Source organism: Mixophyes fleayi, chromosome 6, assembly GCF_038048845.1.
Source record: "Mixophyes fleayi isolate aMixFle1 chromosome 6, aMixFle1.hap1, whole genome shotgun sequence".
Taxonomy (NCBI): Eukaryota; Metazoa; Chordata; class Amphibia; order Anura; family Limnodynastidae; genus Mixophyes; species Mixophyes fleayi.
In genome coordinates, this window is record NC_134407.1 from 54,936,272 (window position 1) to 54,956,286 (window position 20,015).

At 38.3% G+C, this 20,015-nt stretch overlaps 1 protein-coding gene across 6 annotated transcripts in view; it reads left to right on the forward strand.

Moving 5' to 3' along the window:
* Positions 1 to 20,015, forward strand: part of ASCC1 (activating signal cointegrator 1 complex subunit 1) — a 172,495-nt gene that overhangs the window by 79,230 nt on the left and 73,250 nt on the right. The window contains exons 10-11 of one of the 6 annotated variants that reach the window (XM_075215196.1): positions 4,349 to 4,371; positions 4,839 to 4,908. The exons of 4 other annotated variants lie outside the window; for them this stretch is intronic. In XM_075215196.1, coding sequence (XP_075071297.1) covers positions 4,349 to 4,371; positions 4,839 to 4,893 — 78 coding nt within the window. In that variant the 3' untranslated portion in view covers positions 4,894 to 4,908. Of the gene's footprint in view, positions 1 to 4,348; positions 4,372 to 4,838; positions 4,909 to 20,015 lie in introns of those variants that run through there. One more of the 6 variants, XM_075215200.1, reaches the window with a different exon arrangement.

The following is a 20,015-nucleotide window of genomic DNA, read 5'->3' on the forward strand; positions in this document are numbered from 1 at the left end:
AAACAGTAGCAGGCACATGAACTCAAATACAAGTAAGGTGCACCCGTGGAGCAAACCACAATAATAATTGAATAATATAAAAAAAATTGATATATATAAAAAAAAAAGAAAGAAAGATGGCGGACCTTGTCTGAAATACAAAAAAAAATCTTTATTTTGACCGATACTAAAAATGTGTTATAAAAAATATTAATATTATAAATATAACAAATATATTTATATCCCATAATGATTACCTTCAAAATAATGTATAAAACGCTGACTCCATGAAAGGATTATAGTAGGCGTGTCTGATTTAAGCAGAAGCAAACTCATTTCAAATAATAAATGTCTATTGATGAAATCTTCAGTATAGAGACGGACACAACAATAAATGGAACAAAGTGTGTAGCCAGTACACTTTGTAAATAGTGATGTAAAATCCTGGATGTAAGTACAGTCTACCAGGATTGACGATCATAAATGTAGGATCAATAAGCAGATGGTAGTGAAGAAGTGTAAAACAGTCTCACCCAAAAGATGACACCTATAGTTAGTGCTGCTGTGCAGACTCGAATATCATTCTTCTATGTAGGACGTTAAGTGGCATGAATATGTTGTACGCGTAAGGGCGTACAGGCTGTTAGGGAAAATCTTTTACCTGTGAAGTTCCAACAGCCGGACAAGGTGTTTGTAGTCCCAATCAGGTGTGCTTCTGTTTGAATGGGTGAAGACAGGTTAAATTGTTTGCTTGATGCGCATATGATCCAATTTGATGCTCTAAGAAGATCTGCTTTTTCCAGATATGCAATAAAAATCATCCAACTGACGTGAATACGACTGAGCAGAATAAAACATGACTGAATGCGATTAACGGAACAAATCTCAAGGCTTACAGAAAAAAATCAGCATAAAACATGCCAGGGACTTACAAGAACGGCAAATAGTGGACAGACATGAGACATAGGGTAGGGGACACTCGCGTGAGAGATTGCAATCTATAGGGAGGGGGTAATGAGAGATAATAGGAGCAAGTGGGACAATGCGGGAAGCAGAGGAGAATTAGGGTAAGTAGTACATGTTTTAGGAGCGTAGGTTCAAGTGGTAAATGGGCAGATAGAGTGGGGAAGAGGGGAATAATGTAGAATAGGAGGGAGGGAAATCTTTGACTGCTCAATAGCTTCATTGCAAAAGTAGACCACAAGGCAGCACACTGGTATATAGATGCTGATTAAGTGTTGAAGCAGCATTTGGACGGGGGAATCCATTGATGTAAAGCTACCCACACTGGAGCTGGAGAAAGGAGGCCGTGGGTCTAGGCAAGCTGCCTGGTGGAGAGAGGAGGCTGTAGATCTGAGACTGGATCAGGAGCCCCCAAAGAAACCAGTAGAGGGATTAACATTATCAGAAGAGTAAGTAGGGCACCCGTACAAGGGTTTTGGTATGTGTAGTGACTGAATGGAGGCAAAACGTGAAGCTGAGGACGGGAGCTTATTGAGTATGGCTGGATACACACTGTGTTTTCAGCCGATTATCTTGCCAATCAAACAATAAACCACCGTTCGACAGATATTGCATTAGTGTGTACGCTGAAATGATGCACAACATATTTTTTCCTTTGATTTTTAAACTAAAAATTTTCACGCTAAAAATGTCCAACGATGGAACAATATTGTTACAATTCTATAGTGTTTATGCACTCATGACTGGCAGTGTCCATAGATCTCTATGGAGTGTGCAGAGTCACAATCTTTACAGCTAATGGTTATGACGGATAAAGAGCACAGATCTGAAGGTAAATAATGTCAAATTTGTTTTTATTGTGTACACATGAATCTGCATACTGAACGGGTCTTTTTTTTTTTTTTTTAATTGTTGGTAGAATCGTTAAGGATATCGGCAGAACTTTTGTACAGCGTGTACTCCGCCTTAGTGACCATCCACTTTGACTCCTTCTCCCTGCCTTTTGTGTATGTGAGCAGCTTGATAGATTCCTTTTTTGGAACCCTCTGCAAATAAGTTTGATGTGAGTTATGAGGGGGTTTAAAATTATGATTGAATGAATGTGATGGATGCTAATAGTAAGGGTGAAATAGGTGGGCCCCTAAATAAATTGTATGCTTGGCAATTCCTGTTTCCATCATATAATAAAGAATCTTTACTTTGCTTTGTTCTGTGTGTTATGTTTTCTTGTTTTTCTATAGCAGGAGCCTCACAAAATAATTCTACTACCGCTACTCACTGTCTAGAGGTATTATTCTCAAGAGCATTGATTCAAATATCACCAACTTTACTACCTTTGATACATTTGTGTTCTGCAGGTACCTACTATTTTCTGACACTTCCAGTTAGATCATTTTCTTTGGAAATGTGCCTTTGGGGATTTTGTGCAGTAACTTATTGCCATACTGAAGAATCTCTTACCTCTAAGCGGTAAGCTTGCCATGCATGATAAAATTATAGTATTCCCAGCGCTAAACTGGCACTAAGAATTTACTGGCCAAATGAGCCTGGGGTGCTTTTAATTGAGCATTAGTTTATAAGAAGATTATATTTTTGCAAATAATTTTGATATTTTTTTCTAGCCATTTTTTTAATCAGCGGCTACTAGTTGGAATTCTGATTTTCGGGAAGTAAACCCCAGAAATTGTTAACTTATGAGCAGTTTTTGCTGCTACATTTTTTTTCGATGTGCACATTGCAACCATATGAAATGTTTTAGCAGTGCTGAAGCACTGCAGTGGGAGCTGTTTTGCTTAGACTGAAACAATAAAGTAATGTGTTATGTACAGAGTGTCGTATTGGAAAACCAAATTTTTTAGCTTAGTTAATACTATGTTCTTTTCTTGGGTTAAAGACACTGTAATTACAAAAAATTACTTTACATAATTGTACAAGAGGATTCATTCTGGCCATTTAACGTACCAAAGTAGTTTCCAGTAGGCCGTAAGCTTAATGTTTAATACAAGGAAATTTTGGGAAACTTTAACTGTTGCCCTTTAATATTACTATGTATATATCATCATCATCATCAACATTTATATAGCGCCAGCAAATTCCGTAGCGCTTTACAATTGGGAACAAACATTAATAAAACAATACTGGGTAATACATCCAGACAGAGAGGTAAGAGAACCCTGCTCGCAAGCTTACAATCTATGGGACAATGGGAGTTTGAAACACAAGGGCATGTGCTATCATATTGCACTCTGGACCAGCTAGAACGCAAAGATAAAAGTACTGCGTGGGCTGTGTGTGTACCAATGTTGGTCAGAGGGTTGTTGTCTTGTGTTAGCTGTGTAGAGGGTGGTAATAGGGGAGATTAAGATGGTGGTTAAGGAATATCATAAGCTTGTCTGAAGAGGTGAGTTTTCAGAGAACGCTTGAAGGTTTGAAGATGAGAGGAAAGTCTTACTGTGCGAGGGAATTCCAAAAAGTGGGTGCAGCCCAAAAAAAGTCCTGTAACCGAGAATGGGAGGATGTGATGAGAGTGGAAGAGATCTTGTGCAGAACGGAGTTGTCGAGTCGGGAAATATTTTGAGACAAGTGAGGAAATGTATGTCGGTGCAATTTTGTTGACGGCCTTGTATGTTAGTAGAAGAATTTTATATTGGATTCGTTGAAATACAGGCAACCAATGTAGAGACTGACCGAGTGGCTCAGCAGAGGAAGAACGGTTTGCAAGGAAAATCAATCTTGCTGCTGCGTGCATAATAGATTGTAGGGGTTCAAGTCTGACTATATATTAATATTCATATAAAACTATGGTTAAAATAGCCCGTATTGTGTCGATTTTTGTGCAGTTGTGGTATAAAATGTGTTCTACATAAAATACTGTACATTAATACTGCATTTTGCACCCCAACACTGGTTACATAACGACACAATTTTATGCTACCACTATCTATAGACAAAGAATAAAAGTTGGCATGCATTACCATTGTCTGCATTCTCTTATATTTTGGCTTCTGATCTGCCAATGCTATTCCAGGCATCACACAGCAATACAATTGACAGTGTGAGTTTGTGAGGTTTGCATTATAGATATTGTACATTGTCTGAAGTCTAATTCAGGCAATCTGCAACAAGCCACACTTTTCTCTGGCTTCAACGGTACATTGCCACATAAAGTGTTTTTCCAACAGTTTGTATTGATGAAAGCCTTGCACAGGAGTAGGTCTTTTCTGTTCTCTCATCCACTGAATTCAGTTGTCTGAGACTACCTAATAAAATGACTGTAAATTTTATAATAGCTAGCATTAAACAGATCTAAATCAATCTTCCTCTATTATATGTAACATGTTCATTGACTAATGTTTTGGGAACATGTTTGGGGATTTAAAATGAAACATGGTTTCCTTGTGTCTAGTATGTGCACCATTGGATCCTCTGGTAAGTTTGGGCTCAGAAACACTCATACTTCTGCATGTATGTCTCCTCTGCATGTCCTTCTTCCACCAATCTCTATTATGCACCCCTCGTTTCTGTACCCATAAATTATACTATCAGATACAGATTTTCTTAAAAAGCTTGTTTCGATATCTCATGCAGACCTTTTAGTTCTCCGGTGGATTGGTTTGTAAAGGGTATATGGGGATGCGTGGGGTCATGTGAGGAGTTCTAATGGCATGTGGGGAGACCAGTATTGGCGGACTTCCTCCTTGGTTTACTCCTTCTCCCCCTAACCCCCCCTTTTCTCACCCTTCCCCACTTGTTTTATTTATAACATAGATAAGTTACTCTGAGAGGAACAGTATAAACTCCATTATTGCGGATATGTAAGTTTGTTTTGAGCTATTGACTATATTGTAACTTTTAATGTTATTGTAAAATTGTTTACATTCTTCTAATAAAAAAAGGTCCCTCCTCAATAAAAACCACGCACAGACACAGCATTTGAATGCCAGGTTGTAACAAACATTAAGGTACATATCTCGGTCTCTAACACTGTACAATCTGTGGCCTCAAGCATTCATTTCTGTTACAATATGCATTTATTATTTTTTTTTACCGTTGACATTTTTCATATTGCATCAGGATACAGCCCATTTAATGATTAGATTTGCTTAGCAACTATGCGGGTATATCTACAAGGCTAAAGCTTATTGCAGGGAACACTCTAAATTGATCTATGTCTGAAAGATATTAAGATTATGACATTTACAGAGTATTTCGTCCTAGTAGTTATTTACTTCCTGTTAGTTACTGTTGCAAGTCTAATGTTCATTTATCATATCTACAGAGTGCTGAATATTGCTTTTAAACCCTATAAAAATGTAATGCTGTAACGCAATAAATCATTTATCTTCTGTTAAATATAATTGCAATCAAAGTGTGTGATATTTCTACATTAAGAGATGGATCAGCATGTCAGGATCAGCACACTTTAATTTTGTGGCATAGCGACAAACTTATTGCCTAGGGGCAGTGTAATAATTCACTGTCAGTGGCTTCTTATCACTGCAAACACAAAGACACAATCTCTTGTGATCCATTGCTTGAGGCACAGAAATACTATTTTGCAGTACGACAATAGTGATTATGTTCCCTGAAGACACTTTTCCCTGGGAAATCAATTAATTGGGAACATTCTCTGACACTTCTACAAGGGTTCTACTCAGGGTAGTGATAAAGCTTCAGCATTTCTAACATGTGTTTTAATGTATATTATTTTTTTTCATACCCGATTAGTTTGTTTAATTACAGAGAACAGACACAATAAGCTGAAACCTACAGGCCAGAAGCAAAGCAAAACGCAAATTGCTCCACAAGTCCTCGTTCAAGATGAAATTAGCTAATGAAAATAAACAGATAAAGAGCGTCCCAAAACACTTTACCAGAATCTTAACGAATGAAGACCAAGTTACTATCCATACGACTAAAGCCAATTACAAAGTTATTAACGTTGAAATCTAGAAATGTAAAAATACAAAGACAGTAATACATTGAATTTATATTTTCATTTAAGTTATTGCTTTTATTATTGTTGAAGCTGCTTCAAATTGGTTTAGTTTCTCTGCTGTGGTTTTTGCTAATGAACTGTGGGCCTTGTTATAAACAGTGCCTAAATTAAGGCTTTTCTGGAGGTAATTGACTCTTATTTTGCCGTTTGCATAATAATTTGGCAGAGCATCCTGGCTTTATAACCGATATTTTAGTAGCTTATTGTGACTTTGTATCGACCTGTGCAAAAGTTACTGAATGTGTTATTCTGATTCTTTTATTTATCTGAGACTGGATTTTTGTTCTCAGCCAATAGTTGTATTAATACTTCTACTTAATTTGCAGTCATGGGGCAACTTGTAGTTTTGAGATGTAGACAGTGTATTAAAGATGGTTCAGAATTTTATTTTGTTACCTTTTAATGCTACTGCAAAAAAACAAAACACAAAAAAAAAACAAGCAGCACATTATGTTTCCGGGCTCATGTTTATGGATTTTACAAGTGGCAGTTGAATTTGCATCTGGAGGATAAAAATGAAAAAGTAGACAAAGAAAAAAATGAATGTTAGCCTAGTGCCAATGGCTAAAACATTATTTTCCTTTTTCTTAATCGCGAAAATGCCGTAAAAATAGCTATGAATTGTCCTTGCAGAGGAGAGTCATGTCACATTTTGTAAATTAATTTATTCTATCTATAATTATGCATCTACTGCTTTTTTAATCAAGAGAATATACCACCACCTATTTCCAGAACTAACCGTTTCTCCGTTCAGCCTGTATGAGTGATAGACCCCACCCACCAGAAGAGATAATAGTACAACATTACAAACATTCAGCCAATCAGGTTTTGGCAGCTGTGAAGATTTTATGCTCATAAGACATAATATATACTTACATAAGCATGATGCTTTGTATATATTAGTCTGATATCTTATACATACTGGCTATTATTGTGTAGATATCCGATATACCTTACATGCCAGTTCAGTTTTGTTGTAAGCCATATCTAATGACCACTCCCTTTATGTTCATTTAATGGGGGTTGAATGCTTTGGAGCATATTCAATTAGGGTTCCGGTCCGCGGTAACGCGCGTTATTGCCGGTATTACGGTACCGAAATAACGCAGATTTTCGTACGCAACCCTATGGGCTGCGAACGAAAATCCACGTCATTGCGGTAACGTGGATTAAGTTGGCGGCGCGATCCCGCGGACCGGAATCGTAATTGAATAAGCCCCTTTGTGTTTATTACTTGTCTAGTTGTTCACAACTGGTCTTGTAATTAATGATGTAGGGTCCATCCTGCATGCCATATATTGATGAGCTGCATCCATGCTGGGCTTTTCTTTGCTTACATTCCATTTCATGTTACAAATTTGCATACTTCCTCTATGTGTGTTCCCTTGAAAATTATGTTAATGATCAAGGCAAATGAACATGTTATTGACGTCACGGTACCTGGTTGCTCAGGCGACATGCAGTATTTTTATTTAATGTTTCTACGCACTTGAAATTCTTGTATGGCCTAATAGAATTACAATATTTGTATTTATGTACAGCGGACATGATCTCTTTCACTTGTGTTGGCTTTGCTGTAACTACTGCTAGAGGTTTCATATCTGCTACTGATGAGCCTAAGAACACAGATTGATTTTCTTACGGCATTAAGTAAAGGTATAGGATATATATGATCCTGCTAAAATAATGTACTATATAGCACTGTTGGGTTTGCAGTGTGAATGCATGCCATAGATTTTTTTCCAGAGCCTAAAAATGGAGGAACTGACTTGGTGTAGTAATGAGATTTTAGTATTCAGAAGTCGTAAGTCATGACAAAATCTGATGTGGAGTTTGAACTTGGTGTCAGGCATTGAAAGTCCATCTGTAATCTTTTTACTTAGTTGTTACTATCTCAGAATGCGAGGCCTGGGTGATTGACTTACCCTAGTTCTACGTGTTCTTCTTTCCTCCTGATTTCACTCCAGGTTAAGGAATAACTGTAGAATTGAACCAGCTAGCTTGCATATTTATTTGATTGCAACTCTAGACATTTATTTCATATTACCACCATATACAGAAATTATCCACACCAAAGGCTTTTTTCTTCCAGGGATGCACCTAATCCACATTTTAGTATTTTTCCTCATTTCAAAAGGTTTTCTGAAAGATTCTGCAGAATAATGATCTAGAGCCAAGCCCTTATTTGCATTTTAAAATAAAGCAGAATGAGCCTAAATTATATATACTTTTATGTTTCATTTTAGATCCTGGAAGTGTTGATTGTGTATATGTGACTTGATCACATATAAATAACTTATGGTGTGAATTTATTTAAAGGAAATAGCGTGGGGCGCTTATTCATATAAATTGCCAATGCACTTATTTTTAATATTGTGTATATTTTGAGATAGGAAATCGTTATTTCTGAGACCAGGGTAGAAAATGTGTTTTTTCGGTTTAGCCTCTCTTGAGGGAAATGCATTATGTCTGAAGTATATATCTGATACAATGAGCCTTTGTTTGCCAAGCCTTTGGTGTATTGTGATGTGGGGAAGTGGCTTGTTTTGGGTCTTTTGTTGTTCTGTGGCAATCTGTATTCGGCGACTGTCTGAAGTATTCATGCCAGTAAGAACTTTTGACTGGCTAGTGGGTCTCCTGCATCTGAAATAAGATCCAGGAAATCACAGCAAGGTTTTTAAGAATTACATAGCTAAGTGTAAATATTAGTGGCTTTGCAATGCATGTAAATCCATGTTTTGGTAAACAGGGTTACATCCTGATTCTAAAAATAGCCTGTGTCCAAATCTGTATAAAATGCACTGACTTGTACACTGAAATGTATCTTTCTTATTTCATCTGACCTGCTCACTGATATCTTCAATCAGTGTTTGAGCAAATAAACATCACTTGCTTCATAGACCTGCTTGAAAATATCTTCCATGCTGAAAATCCTGTGACCTACAGATTAGAACCAAACTCTAATCCGTTCTCCGGCTGATTCTGAGGTTGGACCCAGCTCTTCAGTACCACCGCTCTGCCTGCTGCTACCCATGCAGCCCTGGTCAGTGTGATAGGCCAGGGGAAACCCTGATCCATAGTAAGAGGTCAGGTACACCAGCGAGGTACACCAGCAACGAGGTACGCTAGCAGCGTCAGTTACCCAAAAGGAACGTGGTTCTGAGTGCCATAAAAGGAGCTCAGTGGTGGCAGCAGGCCCCTCCCACTGCGGCAGGAGAGGCGTATTCTGAATAACGAAAGGGAACGGTGGCAAAGTAAGCCCAGCCGGTTCCCAGCAACAACAGACAGGGTGGCATAGGCGGTCAATCCTGTCACAGTATACAATACTGAAATCATAGGGAAATTGTGATTTACATTTGAGAGGTCGGATCCTATGACTTAGTCAAACCCAAAGCTTCCTAAAAACCCTTTAGACATGGGTAAAGATTTGTCATCTTGCAGGCAATAGGTCACCTAACTTTGAAAACTTGAACAGTCATTCCTGGTATTAAAGTTGATGTGCACTGGTTTTAGGGTTTGTCCATCTAGGTACATATGTTTTTTTTTTTTATCAGTCCATTGATGTTTCTCAAAGACCAATGCAATGCATTTCCAGCTTTAGGAGTGATCAGGACTGTGCTCTTTCCTGTACAGTTGGTTACAAGTCGTTGCTCTATGCACCATGGATAGCAGTTAATCAATAGCAATGTTCCTGTGATTGTCAGAAAGCACCATGGTCATATGAGTACTAATCTTATCATCATAGTCGAAACCTTAAACCTACAGAGTAGATATGTATTATTATGTTTAATAGAAAATAATATTCAATCTTGGCAGGTCCAGGACTTCCAGTTTCTTTCCGGAATCACTTTGTATAAATGCTGACAAATTATTTTCTACTGTACCTCATTTTGCAGAAGTGATGACAGTTGGTAGAGCGTGTCCTTTGTTTTGTTTTTTACCAAATTCTGTAGTCATAGCTCCTCTCTATATACCAGACTAATGCTTTACCTAGATTAAAGTGAAATTTATAAATCTGTAGCAAATTTGGAACACTGACCACATAATACTTGCTAACATGGTATAATTATTTTTTATCATCTATGTAAATATATCATAGGGATTAGGATGTGTAAAGGAATGATCTATTTTAATGGAGCATGAAACAGCATATGCAGCTTCAAAAGATCTTTACACATTTTTTATATTCAAATAAAAAAATAATTTTGGTCAGAGGCAAATGGTTGTATTTTTTGCAATCCCAGCACATGAAACAAAATTCAAAGTAAAAGCTTGAGAAACTCCAACTTTTTTAAAAAGCAAATTTTTGATTGGTCTGTAAAGTAAAATAATATCAGGAGACAAACCATTGCTCCTTGCTCCATCTTGCCCAGGGCCTGTATTTAGTATTGAACTGTAGTGTGTTTTAAACTGGGATTAAACTTGAAAAATGTCACTAACCAGAAAGTGAGTGTGCAAACGTGCGCCTTTGTAGACTTGCACATATCTGACACTTACGCTTGCCTGTACCTGGAGAGGCGTTGCAGGGAGAGAAGGGACATCCTTACGTAGGCCGAGGGCAGTAAAAGTGTGTGTGCACAAATGCGGAAGCAGAACCATGTATGGGAAACATACCTTTTGCACGTGCTCTAGGGCAAGTACAAATGCACACAGTGATCAAGGCCTGGTGCATATTCTGCTGGTTGGAGATATTCCTCCCCCTGGATTCTCCATAAAATACCACAATAGCCAGAGGTTTTCATCACCGTTATTATGTGAAACAAAATGAGCTCAGTGTATGAAGCAATATTCCTAAACCAAGCAGCCATCTACTCAACGAAATTAAATAAGGAATGTAACAGTATTCCTTTCTCCAGTGTCCTATCTCCTTTAGTAACTTCCCCAGGGGCTATCAACATATGCGACCAACTCTGCATCAGGCGCATTGAGCACAATGTGAGATGTAGACCAGAAGTTAGAGAGCTGGAAACTTATTTACTCTGATTTTTCCACATATTTATTTTGTTCGCCCCCTAAGATGTATTTGAACCATGGTATCATTCTCAAAATAATCCCCTCCTCCGTAGGATCATAACCCACAGATATTCGAAGAAAATGAAAGATTATTACTGCCAAGTTGCAAAGATTAATCCAGGAAGTTTTTCTGTAACTTGAAAGGATGATTACATTTCTCAAAGGCTCCGCAGTGAAGAAAACATTCCTCAAGGTTATAGTAGCAATAAAAGAAAATGTATACTTCAATAATTCATATGGCAGAGAGAACAAACAAAATCATCAACCTACCAGTTGATGCCTCATTTGCATTAGTTTATAAGGTGAAATATGCATTAGCAGTGTCTGAGCGGCTCCATTGTTCCGCTCACTATTATACAAACAGGTGCTTGCGTGTTTCTCATTTGGGAAACTATGTGCACATTATCGTCATCCAGCCAGCCCATGAATAAAACAAAACCAGGCAATGACAGGAGGATAGTTCTGCATATCTTACTTGCTGTTACCTGCTTCTTTTTATAACTTAGTCATTAAAGAACACATCTTTTATGTGTTTATTATTGTAGAATTTGACATTAATGAATATCAATGAGTAACTTTGTACACATTTACATATTACTGTTGCTATCAAATTGTAGAAGTTTGCATTTTTATGTAATTTACCTCCATTGTAATAAGGATAGTAATATTGTCTCTTGTGCCAAGTAAGGAAACTGAATCCATACTTTTCTGTTCATAACAGCTGAGCAACAGCGTTCACTGAGTTGCAGCACTTCTATCCAACAAAGTGTCAAAATTAGTTGTCCCTCTGGCCAAATTACAGGACAAAGCTCATGGAAGGACAATACATTGGTATACTGGTCTTTAGCTTATGTGAAATGCTGTAGCTGGCTGCATGTCTATAACAGATATTTCATCATAGTGTGCTTCTGCATAAGATTTGTGTATGCCGGGAGCACCATGCTAACTGTGCAGACATTATGACAGCTGGATGTTGGAGATTGGTTGAATGGGGACAATAATCTCTTCTCTAATTTAAGTTCAGATCTTAAAACTTTAGAGCTGTTCTAGACAAAATGAGGCAGAAATCATGGGTGTACCCCCTACAAGGTGATTGCCCTTAGCCACTAGTCGAGCAATGTGACATGACTAATTAATAGCCATATTGCATAGTCCAATTGCATGCCACATTGCTAATACCAAATTGTTAGCTAAATTATATAAACCCAATTCACACAGACACCCCCCCCCCACACACACACACACATACACACACCATTTTTATATATATATATATATATATATATATATATATATATATATATATATACATATATATATATATATACATATATATATATATATATATTTTAACTATACCAGATTCTCCAAAGCATTCGAGAGAGTACGTTGCTGTATAAAAAAAAAGTGATCTGCAACTGCTGCAGCAGATCATATCGGCAAGATTTACTTGGAGCAGGGGTCAGGGAACTTTTTTACCTTTTACCCCAAAATATATTTAGATACGCCAACGTTTCCCCCTGATTTGAAAGGAAGGAAATCATATATTATTAATTATTGGAATTCCATACTTTTGTTCCCCCCTCTCTTGCTTCCCTCACCCTATGTGCCTCCATAGTTTTGTTCCCCCTCTCTTACTTCCCTCACCCTATGTGCCTCCATAGTTTTGTTCCCCCCTCTCTTACTTCCCTCACCCTATGTGCCTCCATAGTTTTGTTCCCCCCTCTCTTACTTCCCTCACCCTATGTGCCTCCATAGTTTTGTTACCCCTCTCTTACTTCCCTCACCCTATGTGCCTCTGTTATTTTACTTACTTTTCTATTGACTTTTTCTCTTCTTTTTTCTTCTTCTCTGTTCTTCTTGTCTTGTTTTCTTCTGCCGCTGCTCCTCTCTGCTCCTCACTGAAAATGACGTTGGGCCGCCCGACATTCAGTAGGAGAGAGGAGACTGCTGGGAAAAAAAATCACATGACAGCCGGCGGTGTGTCTCGGCAGCATTACCCCCAGGAAATTCATTTTTACCCCACTTGGGGTAATTTACCCCGGTTCCCTGACCACTGACTTGGAGACTCTCACATCCTGTCTTAATATATGTCTAATGTACCAGAGCTGGCTGCAAATACCTGTGCAGCTGCTTTCTTATTCAGCAGGACAGACTCTGCAGACACTTACATTATGAAGCAGGTCTTAACAAATATGTCTAAAATCTAGGCTCCATCTCCAAAATAGGACCTACAGTTTGCTGAGCCATATCTGTTGCCAAGTATATGTTGAACCATAATTAGTGTCTAGTAGATAATGGTAAACCATATCTGGTTTCTAATGTAATATGCAGTGCCATAATTTGAGCCAAATCTAATATATAGGGCCATAACTGGGGCCAAAAATAATATACAGAGCCATAACTGTAGCCAAATGTAATATGCAGAGCTCTATCTAGTGCCAAATATAATATGCTAAGCCATATCTGGTGCCATGTTTAATATGTAATATATATTTAAAATTGTTCCAAGTCTAATATCCAGAGCCATAGATTATTACAAGTCTAATATCCAGAGCCATATATTGTTCCAAGTCTAATATGCAGAGCCATACATTGTTCCAAGTCTAATATGCAGAGCTATGCCTCGGGACAAGTATAATGTGTAGATCCCCATCTAATAGCAAAGTCTAATCTACAGAGCCTCATCTGGAGGGATGTTGAATATGCAAATTAGTATCTGGTGTCAAGTTTAATATGCAGAAGAATATCAGGTGTGAAGCCTAAGATTCAATTTCAAACCTGGTGCTAAGTATAATAAGTTGAGTCTTACCTGATGCCTACATTAATACACAGAGCCTCACTAGTGCCACCCTGGTGCCAAGTCTTGCTGAACTATATCTTGTGCCAAGTCTAGTATGTTGACCCAGGAAAAAGTGCAGTATTTTATCTTTATCTGTGTATTCAGATTTTATTTATTATTAGGATTTAAATGAAGTTCAGATCAAATAAGATTTCAAGTCACAATGATGCATTAATACAGGTAGTTCTGAAGGTCTTATAAACCCTTTTTCATCACTGTACTTACATATCTAGTAATATGGTGACATATTTTAGTTAAGACTAGTATTTTGAATTGAACAACAGATATACTGCTTTTTGCTACATGATCATTTTTATGTAACAAGGAAATTAATATTAAGCTGGAGGAAAGCAAAGCATATAGTAAGATAGATGAGGTCAGTCATTTGATGGTCTCATCTGGCTGAGTAACAGCCTTGTCACTTCATCATTACGATGCTGTTATCCATCAAAGAAGAATAACTGAGGCCATTTTAGATTGGATTACTCATCACATTCCCTCTTGTTGCTGTGGGTAAGTGTGTTTGTGTGTTGGGGTGGGGGCGTGTTAAGTATTTTGATTTCAGGCAGATGAAAAATTTAATTTTGTATACGTTAGTTTTGTTTATCAATATTCTTATTGAAAAGATTTTCCATGTGTTGAAAATACAAAAGAAAACAAAAAAGGGGAATGGAAAAGTGGGGGTGGGGGTATAGTACATTATCACAGGAATAGAAAATAGGGGGGGGGAGAGTACAATGGGTAATCAGACACAAAATAATAACAGTACCAAGTATGGCTAATAACTATTATAATTATGTGCTTGGTTCAAAACATTCAAACCATAATGCCAATTTAAGTGTGTTGAGAGTCAGGATTGTCATTTGCTTGGTTTGCCATAGAGCCTTCACCATCCGTTACATATTTTTGTGCCATTTAAACCATTTAATAATATAAGTGAATGAGGTAGAATATGGCTTACCTAAGGTCTCCATGTCCAAGCTGTTTATAGAAATATCTGATGAAAGCATGCTGTAGGATGAGCAGTATAGTATATGAGTACAGATTGCTGATATACAGTATAATGTCATCCAGTGACTATAAAGCTGCCTTTCTGAGAATCTTATGGTTTGTAGTTCAATAAGTAGTTGGCCTTATGTTTCAACAGAGGTGTTAATATTAATAAGAAAGATCCTAGTTTAAATACTATGGTAATCTGTTTAATCAGTGTTATAAACAGATTTGTACATGCTATTTAACATGGCCCCAAACTGTATAATGTTGATGTCGAATGCAAAACTGAACCTTGGGTAATCACAGTAATTGCTAATTGTGACGTTATTTTCATCCAAGGTGAATTGAAGCAGGGCCGGATTAAGGGGGGGGGCACAGGGGGCATGTGCCCCGGGCCCCCCTCTCTCAGGGGGCCCCCCGGACCAGCTGTGGCTCTTTTTGCTGCCCCCAAATGTCAGTCTACAGGGGGCAGCACAGGGTTCCGTTTTTAAGTGCTCTGTCGGCACTATAAGCACAGGTAAGCTTTTGCTTTTTTTTTTTTAAGTGTTCTGGGCTTCCTTAGCTGCGTGTAGATGACAGTGTGAGGAGGAGCATAGAAGAGCTGCCCTGCCTGTCTGTGGGGGATAAGGTAAGTTAAGATCTGCTGTGTGTGTGACTTTGTGTGTGACTTTGTGTGTGTGTGTGTGTTTGTGTGACTGTGTGTGTGTGAGACTTTCTGTGTGTGTGACTGTGTGTGTGTGAGACTTTCTGTGTGTGTGTGTGTGTGTTTGTGTGAGACTTTCTGTGTGTGTGACTGTGTGTGTGAAACTTTCTGTGTGTGTGTGTGTGTGTGTGACTGTGTCTGTGTGTGTTTCAGCCAGAGGAGGAGGTGATTATGAAAATGAAGGGGATAATTGTGGACAAGGAGAGTGTGAATTATGGACAAGGAGGGGATGATTTATGGACAAGGAGAGGGGATGATTTATGGACAAGGAGAGGGGGTGATTTATGGACAAGGAGAGGGGGTGATTTATGGACAAGGAGAGGGGGTGATTTATGGACAAGGAGAGGGGGTGATTTATGGACAAGGAGAGGGGGTGATTTATGGACAAGGAGAGGGGGTGATTTATGGACAAGGAGAGGGGGTGATTTATGGACAAGGAGAGGGGGTGATTTATGGACAAGGAGAAGAGGTGATTTATGGACAAGGAGAGGGGGTGATTATGGACAAGGAGGATGTGATTTATGGACAAGGAGAGGGTGATTTATGGACAAGGAGAGGGGGTGATTTATGGACAAGGAGAGGGGGTGATTTATGGACAAGGAGAGGGTGATTTATGGACAAGGAGAGGGGGTGATTTATGGACAAGGAGAGGGGGTGATTTATGGACAAGGAGAGGGGGTGATTTATGGACAAGGAGAGGGGGTGATTTATGGACAAGGAGAAGGGGTGATTTATGGACAAGGAGAGGGGGTGATTATGGACAAGGAGGATGTGATTATACAAATAGAGGGGGTTGCAGAGTGACAACCCAGGAAGGGAAACCAACGCTGATGAGAAGGGGATTGAAGATGCTAAGTAGGTGGGGAATGAGGAGTGAGAGGGAAGATAGAGGATTAAGATGAAGAAGAGGATTGAGGAGTGGGATGTTGGGGATATAAATGGAGAACAGAGAAGTACGATGTGCTCAGACCTAGATTGTCTATTTATTGTGGACCCTCTCTCCATGCCCCAGGGAAGTAGCATTTCTAAAAGTGGGCATTATGGGAAAAATGACAAAATTATGGCCACTCATTCTGTTAGCTCTCCTAAAGAGGACATACACTTACTTTATATGGAAACGTATAATGTACAAAATGTAATATGCCTCCATGCTAGCTCTGTTGCCTTGCAACAAATCAGGCCTGCTAGTGCTTAGCTGGACTAGGCTGTTAGGGATAACCAATATATACTTACATATAGTAAGGTTATTTTGTTAATTATTTGTGGAGTGATTGTGAGGTATTTAATGTGTGCTTGAGTTTGGGGAGAAGGAGTGCTATTTATTAAATGTGAATATGAATTATAAAATGTTGGCAATGGTTTTGAAAAATAGGTTTATTTATTACATGTAAATGCTATTCATTTACACCAGGCTGTTTGGTGGAGAGGGAAATAAGTTTATTAAATGTGTACGCTATTAATTTAATGTCGGGGCTGCTTGGGGAAAATAGTTCTATTATTAAAAGTGAATGGTATTAATTTAATTTAATTCTAAATTTGGGGCTGGTTGCAGGGAGGGAGGCCTAATTATTAAAGGTTGTGCTACTGATTTATTAACCGGACTCTTTGGGGACTCCTAAACTTTATGTACCTGTTTTTGTTTCAAAATAGGCCCCGACATTCCAGAATCTACACAAGCAGCAACTGAGCTTAAGACACCAGCAGCCACAGGTGGTGAAAGTGACAACAGCAGGTAGGAGAGAGCAGGGCCATCTTCCAACTGTTCTCAATATGTTGGGACTGTCCAGAATTTGGGTGACTGTCTCACTTAGTTAGGATTTGGTCTGACTACAAGGACAGTTGGGAGGTATATCCTACTTCACACTGTTATTCTTGTGAAGGCAGAGTTGTGTGCATCTAACAGTAGTGCTTATTTGTTTAAAATGAATATCATATTCGACAATATGGGGCCCCCCTGTCTTAAGTGCCCCGGGCCCCCCAGAACCTTAATCCAGCTCTGAATTGAAGTCGACAAATGTTTGAGATTGAGGCAGGGTTTATGCTTCTTTATTCATATTTAAGACTGTATTTGTGTATTTTGAAAACACAGGCATAGGAAACACACTGTAACTACTGTTGTAATAACAAAAATATAGCAATGTACAACAACAAGTAGTACCTAATTACATGTTAGCTGGAAAGGTGGCATGAGGTTCGTTTTTAACGATCCTATCCCAAATCCATCCAGACCAGGGGCTAAAACGAGTTCTCCCAGCCCAAAGAAACCATGATTTAATCACAGTGATCTATCAAAAATAGTGCAAACCTAAACTCCAAATCCTTTTAGAAAGTATTATGCCTAATGCTGAATCTAACTGCAAGGGGCAATATTAAAAATTAGCTAGGAGTGGTCTAATTGTATATGTAATTTTCTCCTGGAAGATCTAACTATGACATCCACTGATTTGTGTGGAAATTATTTGATTTAATTATTAGGTGCCAGTTGTTTTGGGTCTACAAATGGGGCATCTATTGTTGTATATCCAGCCAGCATTAGGATTTGATGTATCCCTACATTCAGTGTAATTCCTAATTGGTATTATCGTGCCTAATTTAGATTGATCAAATTTAAATGTGAGTATTATTGGGTTTACTCAGACAAAGTAAACAGACTATATATAAGGCACATAGACAAGAACAGGTAACATTAAAACAATTGCAAAGTTTCAGTACACAAGGCAATACAAATCATTAGAACAGAGAAACATTTACCACATACTACAAACATGACGCTGTCTGTTAAACAAACAAACTATTTTTTGTGCAGAGTAAGCACTATTCTTGTGAAGATTCTGAAGAATATCCAGGTCATCAGACACACAAATGCTGTGGCTTAGATTCTGTACAGATTTAGGTAGACTGACGTGAGTCTCATCAAATATATAATATAGTGTCTCGAACTTGTAGTCCATGTGACGTCTATAAGTGGTGAATTGTTCCTTGTATCTGAAAATTAGTTTAAGAAACAAAGAAAGAATATTTGAGATATATTCATGTAGTGTGGGCTGCACGGACTGGCTTCAGCAGAACAGAGGGTCAATTTGACATTTATTTTGTTGTTGTACAAAGTGATGCGAGGCAGACAAATTATGACGGGACAGTGTAGGTTTTTTTTATTATTATAATTATTATTAATTTGTTCACTTAAATCTGGTTTTATTTGAAGAGTGAGGGTCCTTTCCCCTGAACCTGTACGCTTGCATCATTTTGGCAGCTCCCATATGTCACAGATGATTTCCCTATCACAATATAGAGAATATGAAAGTCACTTATGATATGACAGACGGCTTTGTATTACGTATGCCATGGTAGTACAGTGATGTTAGATCATATGTAATAGGTTGTACTCCTTTGGAAATTTGAGAAGTGACTTGGGGGAGTCTTTTGAGCAGAAGTCAGGCAAGAGGAGGGATGTATTATATACTGGGAATTTGGGCTGCATAACACAATATGCTTGCGTGTGTAATATTAGTGATGGTGGGGCTAAAATATTTAAACAGTGGATACCAGTTGTGAAAAGGAAAGTATAGTTTAGTTACAACAAGGAGAACAGCTGGACCATTCCAGGTTATTGGAGCACTGCTACTACTAGAGCACTAGAGCAATTGTGGAAACAGCTTTTTGCCACCTGGGATCAGACAGACCAAAATCAAGTACTACTTGCTTGTGCTTTTATTGGATAATTATCACACTATTGTTGCTTCATCTTTTAATGAGCATTTGCTTAAGTAGAAGCTTCAGTGTGATTACTTTGCAATAAGATTGCAGATTGCTATTGCCTGATCCTTCCTGTACCTGACACAGACAGCCCAATCCATGGTGAAAGAACCTCTTGGGTTTAAGGGGCCACTTTGTGGTCAGTAGTTCTCTCCCTGCTGCTGTGTATAATGATGGACATGTGAAGGCTACATTATATATCTGACGATCAAGGTTACATTATAACTGGTACCCTGCTGCATCTGGTGGTCCAGTCCTAAAATAAAATACTACTGGGATAAAGTTCACAATCTCAGTAAGTAAAAAACAGATGTCCAAATGCCAGATTTCCCACTCTGCTCCCTTCTACCTACGCCCATCCCATACACCTCACGCTATACCCAAAAACTAATAAGGCATATCCTGAACGCAGCCAAATGTCAAAGCGCTAGCAATTGGAAACGCTGACCTCCCTTCGTTACCCGCCACAATAAACAATACTTGACTAAATTATTGTATGGGGCAGATCACTGTCATCTTACATGATACACCGAACAGTTTCCCTTTGGACAGACTATTATAAGGTTGAACTACCGACGAATACCATATAATCTACCCTTCTCCTTCCTTTGCTAACTTCCCCTCCTCCTAACTCTTTCCAACGCAACATTGCCATTTCTCCCCCTCCCTTAAACATGTTTTTATTTGTATTATTGTTATGATTGTTTGCCATGTTTCTAATCCTATAAAACCTAATAGAAAAAGTATTTACTCCACAAAAAAACCAT